Raw genomic sequence first — 10,608 nt, 5'->3', positions numbered from 1 at the left:
AAACTGACCACGTAATTGGTTCTAGAAAGTGAAACGTTTTAATTTGAAACATCCAAATGAGCATTTTGTGAAAACCTACTGTCGTCCATCAAATACAACACAGCCAGGGAGTCATCGCTCTATTGCCCTTGTCAATCCTACATCTATAGTTTTTTTTGCTACAGCAGCTCATGAGTGTTGACTCTATTCTAACTTGTTCCGGAAGCCCTTCAAGATGATAGATAGCACAATATTTTTGTAGCCAGAGCTAGAATGTAGAGCTCTTTTTGGCTTCATTGTGAATGATCCAGAATTTCCATGTTGGCAAGCCACCATAATTTACAGAATTTACTTTTTATATTCAATAGAAGTAAAAAAAAATTACCTATTTAAGGAGTTATAGCTCTGGATTCATTTCTGACCAAAATGTGCTTTTTGACACAAATACAATTGGAAATGTCTTTGTAATTTATCCACAGTCTGCCTAGATAATCGTAAAAGAACCGCATGGATATATTTGTGAGTAAGAGCATGTGTCCATTCAGCAAAACCAAGGAGATCAACTAATTCTACCATTGCCTTGAAATGAAGACACATCTAGCAGTTTGAATTTCCCCCAAAAGATTGTACGTGTGAAAATAAGAATAGAATGAGGAAAATTTAAAAGCCTATATAATAATTTCAGTCACAACTTGGCAATTAGAATTTTATGAGATGTCTTTAATTTGGAAGCAAAGAACAATTAAATTATTGAAGGCTGGAATTTTTTTTTAACTCTTTGAATGGAACAACAGATTTTCCCCAAAAGATTTGACTTTAACAATTTTCAGAAAACATAAGTCAGGGTGTGGTTCAATTACACAGAGAGAAATTGTAGTGAAATAGTGTTCCCTGTAATAATTACCCACAAAGGAGCACAGTGGAGCCACTCCTGCATTAAAATTACAGTATCATATGTAAGTTATTATTAATTAACCAGAGATGCCAGGAGCTTGTCAGTTTCCAACTGCTATTTTGAGGAGAGCTAAAGTTTCTTTTTTGCCAGTTATTATTATTATTAATATTTCAACAGCAAGGCAAGAAAAGGGAATGTGGTCCATTAACTAATGGCTCTTGAAAAGACACTCAATGAATCCAACTTGCCCTAAAACTGCCAAGTGGTAGGACAGTCTCTTCGCATCTTGCATCATTTTCTGCCATCACCTACGTGTGATTCGTGAGTCGGAAATTCAACCAAGACATGTTTAATGTATATTTAGAGCATTCTTCCCGGCGGGAATTCACGGTGCCATTCCATCAGGCAGTTGGCAAGCAGTCACTTGAAATATTAAGAAATATGATTTGTGTCACACTGATTTATTGCAAAACAGCAACTTCTTTCTTTTTGGTTCATTTATAAAACAACTGTCAAATTAAAATGCCAAATAGCTTTAAACATTAGCATTTTCACCTTATAACCTTACAAGTGCATCACTTTAAACATCTGAGTAAAAGTTCAGCTCTATGACAATCACCTGGGATTTACCTGCATGGTACTAAGCATATATGTAAAAATATTACTGATGGGTATCTCTGGCACTCTGAAGTGACAAAGTGTAGCCTTCACAGATCCTTGTCAGTTAATCATCAATAGTTACCTGAAAAGTGCCCACTTGCCATCATTCAAGATCAACCAGGCAGACACCACAGTGAGTTTTCCATCAAAAAACCTTCTCTATCTGGTCAGTCTCTGCAGGTCAATGAGACAAAGGTGTGTGCTGCACGCAGCAGTACTATCCTAAGCTCCCTGTGTTCTCACCATGGGGCTGGGTGGCTGGGGTGGAGGAACACAGGATTGGGCTTCAGCTTCTCTAGGGACTGGTACATTAAGAGATGAAGACATAAAAGGTGAGAAAAACATGGTTTATTTCCAATGTTTCCATTTCTGTTAAAAGTAATGCTTTCAACAGAAAAAAAATGCAGCAATGTAAGTGTGTAATTTACAAAATAATTTCAGGATTTCTTTAATCATTAATTTGTGGTGTGATCTGTTAATTGGATTTACGTCTAAGCTCATTTGTAAATAACTTCAAATATCCAAGCCTTCCCTCACCCTTTTCCCACCTCACCTCTCCTCCTTCTCCTCCCCTACACTGGAGGACACTATGTACATGAATATAATGTCCTGCCCTAGAGGAGTCCTGAGCCCACTTGGGAAGAAAACACCAACTCACAGGAAAACAGCAGAAATCACACAAAACAGAATAAAAGCAAGCGCTGATCTGTAAGTGAAGACTTAAGTGCTATAGGACTTCCAGCTACAAATCCTGAAAACACGGAGTGGCTGTGATAATACGACTAGCCAACATCACACAGTAGTAATTTTGCACATAAGGAGAACTAAATCAAAGAAAACAAGGAAAAGAAAGTTGAGCCTATAATCGTGATACAGGCACTAAAATCTCAGGTGACATTTTTCAATGGGGGAAAGTCAGTCAACTTCCGATCTCCAAACCATCTTTACTAGCGAGCTTCCCACAATGGTTCTAGAACCTTCCTTCATTCCAACCCAACCAGGATTCCAACAGACTCATAAACACCGCAGCCTTTGAGAAATTAAAGGGAGAACCCACCAACCGGCGCCCCACTCCCCACCCCAAGTCACCTCTGGCTCAACCAAGATGCGCTCAGGCCAAGAAAGCTGCCCCACCCCACAGGCTTTGCCTGTCATTTTTAACAAGCCGACTCAGCACATCTCTCAGATGGGCCATGCAAGGCTTTTCGCAGCTCTTGGGGCTTTGCCTCTTCATGAGCAGACACTCCCTCTTAGACTAAGACCTGGAGCTGGAAAGTAGGTGGTAACCGCGGTTCAAAACTCACGCTCGTCCCTGCAGAAACTGCCTAGGTCGGCCCATGGCCACGGGGCGCCAGTTTTTCAAGGAAAAGTCAATGCTAATAATGGTGGCAATCACGGGAAATCCATTCTGAGGCCAGATATGACTTGTCAGGATTAATCATCATTTCCACTTAACTTCGAACTGACCTGGGTAAAAACGTGAGCGCGAGGGGACCAGGCTGCACCTCTGACCTGGCTCCCCTCTGCAAAAATCGGGAAGTGGGTGCCCGAGGTGGGGCGGGGGTTGGGGGAGACCTTCCCGGGAGTCCCCACCCAGCCTGCTCTGCACATCTTAGTCCCTCATCCGCTTGCGCTGTGCAAATCTGTCTTCTGTCATTTGTATCTCAAGACATCAAAATCCCCAACCAAATGCAAATACTGAGACCTCATAATCTGAGACAAAGCTTCGCGGTATCCAGAAAGCCCCCAGCGGGTGTGCAGTGCAGAGCCAGCCGCCCAACGGTCTTCCGCAGAATCCTATCAGTTTCCCCCTTTCGTGCTGTGTGCATCGAGCAGGAAGGGGCTTGGCAGATTTTACCTGCCCTCTTTCCTTTCTGAAAAGTCTGGGCCTCCTCACCCCGAAAGGAGTCACCTCCTTGCAGTTCCCCAGTTGCGAAAAGAGGAGGAAGTTGGCTGGGCCGGGGGCCGCGGGGGGCACCCTCCGCAGATGGCGGGACCCCCCTGCCGGCCATGGCAAAAGCGAGGCTTGTCTCTCCCACCGCCCCCAACCTTAGTCCTTGGCACATTGTTGAAAGTAATTGAATAAAATCGGAAATTCGAGAAGGCGTTCGTTCGGATTGGTGAGATTTTGAGGGGAGAAAGAAGCGGGGACTTCGCCGGCACCAGCGGCGCCCCCTCCTCGGCCACCGTTAACCCCCATTCCAGAGGGCACTGCCCCGCCACCCAGCCCAGGTCCCCTTGCGAGAGCCTCGCGGGCTCGCGCAGCCTCCGCGACTCGAACAGATCTTCAGTCCTTGGAGGAATGCCTGTTTCTCTAACAATAAAAAATTAAAGAAGCGCTCATAAATGCCAAGTCCTCTCGCACTATGCGGAGTACAGAGGACAACGACCACAGCCATCCCTGAACCCCGCCCACCGCACAGCGCCGGAGCCGGGGCCTGGGGCGCGGCTTCCTGGGGGGTCCCGACGCTCAGCCGCCCCCGCTCCACCCGGGCCGCCAAGGGGCTGGGGGAGGCGGCGCTCGGGGTAACCGGGGGGAGACTCAGGGCGCTGGGGGCACTTGGGGAACTCATGGGGGCTCAAATGAACCAGGAGATTGGGGCCTCGAAGGGGACTTGGGGGGTTCGGGGCTTTCGGGGGCGGTCGGGGGTTCGCGGACCCGGGAAGCTCTGAGGACCCAGAGGCAGGGCGCGCTCCGCCCGCGGCGCCGCCCCCTCCGTAACTTTCCCAGTCTCCGGGGGAAGAGGCGGGGTGTGGGGTGCGGTTAAAAGGCGCCACGGCGGGAGACAGGTGTTGCGGCCCCGCAGCGCCCGCGCGCTCCTCTCCCTGACTCGGAGCCCCTCGGCGGCGCACGGCCCAGGACCCGCCCAGGAGCGCAGGAGCTCCAGCGCAGAGACCCCAACGCCGAGACCCCCGCCCCGGCCCCGCCGCGCGCTGCCTCCCGACGCAGGTGAGCCCGCCGGCCCCGGACTGCCCGGCCAGGAACCTGGCGCGGGGAGGGACCGCGAGACCCAGAGCGGTTGCCCGGCCGCGTGGGTCTCGGGGAACCGGGGGGCTGGACCAACACACGTCCTTGGGCCGGGGGGCGGGGGCCGCCTTCTGGAGCGGGCGTTTCTGCGGCCGAGCTCCGGAGCTGGAATGGGGCGGCCGGGGAAGTGGACGCGATGGCACCGCCCGGGGTGCGAGTGGGGCCGGGCGCGCGCGGGAGGGGAAAAAGGCGGGGGCGAGTCGCCAGCGCGAGGTTTGTGGTGTCGCCGATGTCCCTTCGGGGTACTCTAGCGCAGCCGCCTGGCTACTTGACCCACTGCCACCAAACGTTTTAAATTGACCGAAAGCTTAGCTTCGAAGCAAAGCTCCGTTTCGCCGGTGAAGCAGGAAGCCTTCGCTGCAGGAACTGACCTTTACCTCTTGGAGCGGCTTCTGCAGAAAAATCCCCGGGCAGAGATTTGGGCGGAGTTTGCCTAGAACTAACGCGGAGCCAGCCGACCCCGGCCTACCCCGGGGCCAAGATTTCAGTGGCTTCCCTTTTTCCTAAACACTTCACGAGGGTCTGTTCCCGGGCTGTGCTCCCCGGCTAGAAGGAAAACTTTTAGCACCCTTGTTCGCGAAGAGGTGGTGTGCGGCTGAGACCCGCGTCCTCAGGACGGTTCCATCAGTGCCTCGATCCTGCCCCACTAGAGGAGGAAGGCAGCCCGAACAGCGCTCACCTAACTAACAGCTGCTGAGAGCTGGGTTCCGTGGCCATGCACCTGGGACTGCCTTGAGAAGCGTGGTACGGCCGTGTCCCCATGTGACCTTAGAGCTTTTCGAAACTGCAGTGCACAGTCGGTCACAATTTCAGACACTGGTGAGAAGGGTGGAGGAACCCCCTGGGGACAGCCAGGCAAGGTCGACCACCCATCACCTAAGGGTGGAGAAATTTAAGGGGTGAAGAGTCCCTTTTGCCTTTTCTGGATCCTGGTGATCCACCTAGTGTCTTCCCTAAGGAACTGAACCAACTCCTCCGCTGGCCTCTGGCAGCTCTCCAGGCGGTGCAGGGTGGCGTGGGCCCGGTAGGAAGCTGCATGTAACCGCCCAGGGTCGGGAGGCCGGGAGGGCAGCTCCTCCTCTGACTTGAATATTGAAAACAACTTCGTCCTGCTTCTGAGCCCCTCTTAACCCATGACCCCCTAGCCCATTGGGGAGTAAATCTTAATGTACTCCTCTTCCTGAAAAAGGATCTTTAAAACAGGTAGCTTCAACTCAAGCTTTATAAAATAACAATATAGGGTTTCTTGGAACTGTATTTTTCTCAGCTGATGGTAACTGGACAGGTCTGTAGAAGGGTGTATGACCTGGGTTTGGCAGGTGGAAGAGGGCAAAGGATAAACCCCTCCTCCTGCAGCCCCATATTCTTGGCCAGGTGTATTGTTGTAAACCAGGAGAGAGTTTACTTCGGGGAGTATCCTGTTTTCCACTCAGTGAGGGCCAGTGAAGAATGTCTAATTCCATAAGATGCTTTTGTTAAAATCGGAATGTTGCTGTCCTCGGTGGTTCTGCTGTTGGGACGGGACTGGCCTGAGCTGTGGGTGCTTTAGCAGGACAACCAGCTCACCTAAGGGCCTCCCAGTCTGGATTATCAATGGGTCAGTGCTGAACCTGGGCTAAAATATTGTTTTTTCCAATGATGTTGTCTTTCCCAAGCTCAGTGAAGCTAAATGTTTCATGGGCCTATGTCAATCTGATGTAACTTTCGTGGCCACCTCTCTCCTGTTAGCCTCTGACCAAGGTGGCACTGGATGGTTTCTGCCTGACCTTGGTGCCCCGTGGCAGCGACTGTGGGTCATGAAAGACATTCACTACGAGCCTGCTTCTGGAGTCCATCAGAAAACGGGATGCAACTTGCCTAAAATGAGGAGAGGAGGATGCTTTTAAGAAAAAGAAGGAGGAGGATTCACTACCAGCTCTGAAGGGTGGAAAAGAAATGATTCATCCGGACTGTGGAGAGGGTGGAATCTTGTTTAGGAGAGCGTTGGTTGTGGCAGGCAGGGTGTAACTATGAATCAGTGAAGACAGTTCACATCCTGGGATGAAAAGAAGGCCACGGGCTCACGGGAGATTATCCACTGGCCTCTCCACATCCGCTTGCAGTAAGGAGTGTGGGACTCCCCCAAGCTTCAGCGCTGAACTGCAATGCAGTGACGTCGCTTAGCTGGGCCAGTAACCGAGGGAGTTGAATTTTCTGTCATTTTAAAATAATGTGTCTTTTAAGAAACACTTTGAAATTAAAACCACAGCCCACAATTATAATGCACTGTTGCAGCACTTATCAAAACAGATATGCTAACTGAGCCATCAGTGCCAGCCTGACAGTGAGGCCACCAAGCCATCCATAAAGCCTACACGAAAGTCTGTGCTCACAGTGGCTTTTCTCCATGAAGAGGGCATTCCTAACCTCTTCCTTTCACGTAGGAGGAAGCAAGGTCCTTTGTAAAATTTTGACTCGGGGTGCCTCAAATGTAAACTTAACCACTGGTAACAACAGTTTCACTGCTACATGCCACGTCTGTGAAAATTCATTCAAGACATTAAGGAAAGTGGCTCAGCAGAGAGACTAGACATCTTATCCTCACGGTTCTCCTGTACTTGGCCTCTCAGCCTTTGAGCAAGGTTGGCCCAAGCTAGTATCGGCCCCAGTGGTACAGCCAAAACTTGAGACTGCAAATGGATGCAGCTGTTGAACGCTGAGTAACTTCTGCAGAGTCAGGAAGACCCAAGGAAGCTCTGCAGAGGATGCAGGGGTACGGTCAGAACCCATGAGTGCCTTTCAGCTAACGAGGACTTTATGACACTCCCCAGCACAGCAAATTTTTATGATGTGTTTAAAGATTGGGTGAATTACTCAGGTGAACAAGCTACTTTTTATCAGAGAACACCTAAAAACATGTTCAAGAGGGTTTGGGAACTATACATTTAATCCTATGACAAACTAAGTTGGTTCTGTCTTCACCTGTTTTGGTGAGGTTGTGTAAGAGTTGGTGTTTGCTCAGGAAGAGATTTAAGCCATGCTTGCTTACCCAGACTCAGAGAAGTCTCCCTGTTCTGTCCTAGCTAGTGATTCCTGTGTTGTGTGCATTCGTCTTTTCCAGAGCAAACCGCCCAGAGTAGAAGATGGATTGGGGCACGCTGCAGACGATCCTGGGGGGTGTGAACAAACACTCCACCAGCATTGGAAAGATCTGGCTCACCGTCCTCTTCATTTTTCGCATTATGATCCTCGTCGTGGCTGCAAAGGAGGTGTGGGGAGATGAGCAGGCCGACTTTGTCTGCAACACCCTGCAGCCAGGCTGCAAGAATGTGTGCTACGATCACTACTTCCCCATCTCCCACATCCGGCTATGGGCCCTGCAGCTGATCTTCGTGTCCACGCCAGCGCTCCTAGTGGCCATGCACGTGGCCTACCGGAGACATGAGAAGAAGAGGAAGTTCATCAAGGGGGAGATAAAGAGTGAATTTAAGGACATCGAGGAGATCAAAACCCAGAAGGTCCGCATCGAAGGCTCCCTGTGGTGGACCTACACAAGCAGCATCTTCTTCCGGGTCATCTTCGAAGCCGCCTTCATGTACGTCTTCTATGTCATGTACGACGGCTTCTCCATGCAGCGGCTGGTGAAGTGCAACGCCTGGCCTTGTCCCAACACTGTGGACTGCTTTGTGTCCCGGCCCACGGAGAAGACTGTCTTCACAGTGTTCATGATTGCAGTGTCTGGAATTTGCATCCTGCTGAATGTCACTGAATTGTGTTATTTGCTAATTAGATATTGTTCTGGGAAGTCAAAAAAGCCAGTTTAACGCATTGCCCAGTTGTTAGATTAAGAAATAGACAGCATGAGAGGGATGAGGCAACCCGTGCTCAGCTGTCAAGGCTCAGTCGCCAGCATTTCCCAAGATTCTGATCTTAAATGCAACCATTTGAAACCCCTGTAGGCCTCAGGTGAAACTCCAGATGCCACAGTGGAGCTCTGCTCCCCTAAAGCCTCAAAACAAAGGTCTAATTCTATGCCTGTCTTAATTTTCTTTCACTTAAGTTAGTTCCACTGAGACCCCGGGCTGTTAGGGGTTATTGGTGTAAGGTACTTTCATATTTTAAACAGAGGATATCGGCATTTGTTTCTTTCTCTGAGGACAAGAGAAAAAGGCCAGGTTCCACAGAGGACACAGAGAAGGTTTGGGTGTCCTCCTGGGGTTCTTTTTGCCACCTTCCCCACGTTAAAGTTGAACATTGGTTCTTTCATTTGCTTTGGAAGTTTTAATCTCTAACAGTGGACAAAATTACCAGTGCCTTAAACTCTGTTACACTTTTTGTAAGTGAAAACTTTGTAGTATGATAGGTTATTTTGATGTAAAGATGTTCTGGATACCATTATATGTTCCCCCTGTTTCAGAGGCTCAGATTGTGATATGTAAATGGTATGTCATTCACTACTATGATTTAATTTGAAATATGGTCTTTTGGTTATGAATACTTTGCAGTACAGCTGAGAGGCTGTCTGTTGTATTCATTGTGGTCATAGCACCTAACAACGTTGTAGCCTCAATCGAGTGAGACAGACTAGAAGTTCCTAGTGATGGCTTATGATAGCAAATGGCCTCATGTCAAATATTTAGATGTAATTTTGTGTAAGAAATACAGACTGGATGTACCACCAACTACTACCTGTAATGACAGGCCTGTCCAACACATCTATCCCTTTTCCATGACTGTGGTAGCCAGCATCAGAAAGAACGCTGATTTAAAGAGGTCGCTTGGGAATTTTATTGACACAGTACCATTTAATGGGGAAGACAAAATGGGGCAGGGGAGGGAGAAGTTTCTGTCGTTAAAAACAGATTTGGAAAGACTGGACTCTAAATTCTGTTGATTAAAGATGAGCTTTGTCTACTTCAAAAGTTTGTTTGCTTACCCCTTCGGCCTCCAGTTTTTTAAGTGAAAATATAACTAATAACATGTGAAAAGAATAGAAGCTAAGGTTTAGATAAATATTGAGCAGCTCTATAGGAAGATTTGAACCTGAATATTGCCATTATGCTTGACATGGTTTCCAAAAAATGGTACTCCACATACTTCAGCGAGGGTAAGTATTTTCCTGTTGTCAAGAATAGCATTGTAAAAGCATTTTGTAATAATAAAGAATAGCTTTAATGATATGCTTGTAACTAAAATAATTTGCAATGTATCAAATACATTTAAAACATTAAAATATAATCTCTATAATAATTTAAAATCTAATAGTTTTAATAGAACAGCAAATTTTAATTTCATCTATCACTTTTTATATAAATACATTAATGTTTTATATTTCATAACACCAATGGGTAAGTTGCCAGAGTGTCTGACCCCATTCTGCCCCAGTTACAGAAAAGCTTCTGTCACCAGAAAGATTGCTGGGGAAGGAAGGGAGGAAGATGATTTCTACCTAACCCCGTGCCCACCTCTGCCAGGTTTTTGAGGCATATCAGTCTATGGACAATGTGGTGTTTGGACTGGAAACGTACCTTGGTGAATGCTGAGTTGGCTGGACATGACCCGTTTAGCTCCTGGATCAATCCCAGAAGTGGACCGTCAAAATGTTACTCATAGCATGACCTTGGCTCACTGCAACCTCTGCCTCCCAGGCTCAAGCGATCCTCCCACCTCAGCGTCCCAAGTAGCTGGGACCACTGGGGTGTGCCACCACACTCCACTAATTTTTTCATTTTTTGTAGAAATGAGGTCCCACTATATTGCCCAGTCTGGTCTCGAACTCCTGGGCTGAAGGGATCCCCCTGCCTCAGTCTCCTAAAGTGCAAGGATTACAGGCATGGGCCACCGCACCTGGCCTGAAACTGCTTTTTATTCCTCAGTGCCCACTTCCATGGGAAATAAGCCTGCCAGGTCAGCCTGTCCCCATGGGAGTGACTGCCTGCTACCCCCACAGGCTTGCCCGGCCCTCGCGAACCTCTCCCAGAGACACCACCAACAGTTCTGTTCTTTCATGGTACAAGATTTCCATCCAAGGATTTCAAAGCATTTCACACATCTATAATTAGAAGTA

At 48.3% G+C, this 10,608-nt stretch overlaps 1 protein-coding gene across 1 annotated transcript; it reads left to right on the top strand.

Annotated features, from left to right (window-relative positions):
* Positions 1 to 745: 745 nt before the first annotated feature.
* Positions 746 to 9,721, top strand: GJB2 (gap junction protein beta 2). The gene is made up of 2 exons (XM_004054219.4): positions 746 to 4,484; positions 7,663 to 9,721. Exon 2 carries the CDS (start codon positions 7,685 to 7,687, stop codon positions 8,363 to 8,365), a length of 681 nt encoding a protein of 226 aa, XP_004054267.1. The 5' UTR covers positions 746 to 4,484; positions 7,663 to 7,684; the 3' UTR covers positions 8,366 to 9,721.
* Positions 9,722 to 10,608: the final 887 nt, after the last annotated feature.

This window comes from Gorilla gorilla, chromosome 14, assembly GCF_029281585.2.
Source record: "Gorilla gorilla gorilla isolate KB3781 chromosome 14, NHGRI_mGorGor1-v2.1_pri, whole genome shotgun sequence".
In the NCBI taxonomy this organism is placed as follows: Eukaryota; Metazoa; Chordata; class Mammalia; order Primates; family Hominidae; genus Gorilla; species Gorilla gorilla.
The sequence above is the reverse complement of the archived record's forward strand: the minus strand, read 5'-3'. Positions and strand labels throughout refer to the sequence as shown.

Coding starts and splice junctions, on each gene's coding strand:
- GJB2 (XM_004054219.4), top strand. CDS start 7,685: ATGGATTGGGGCACGCTGCAGACGATCCTGGGGGGTGTGAACAAACAC.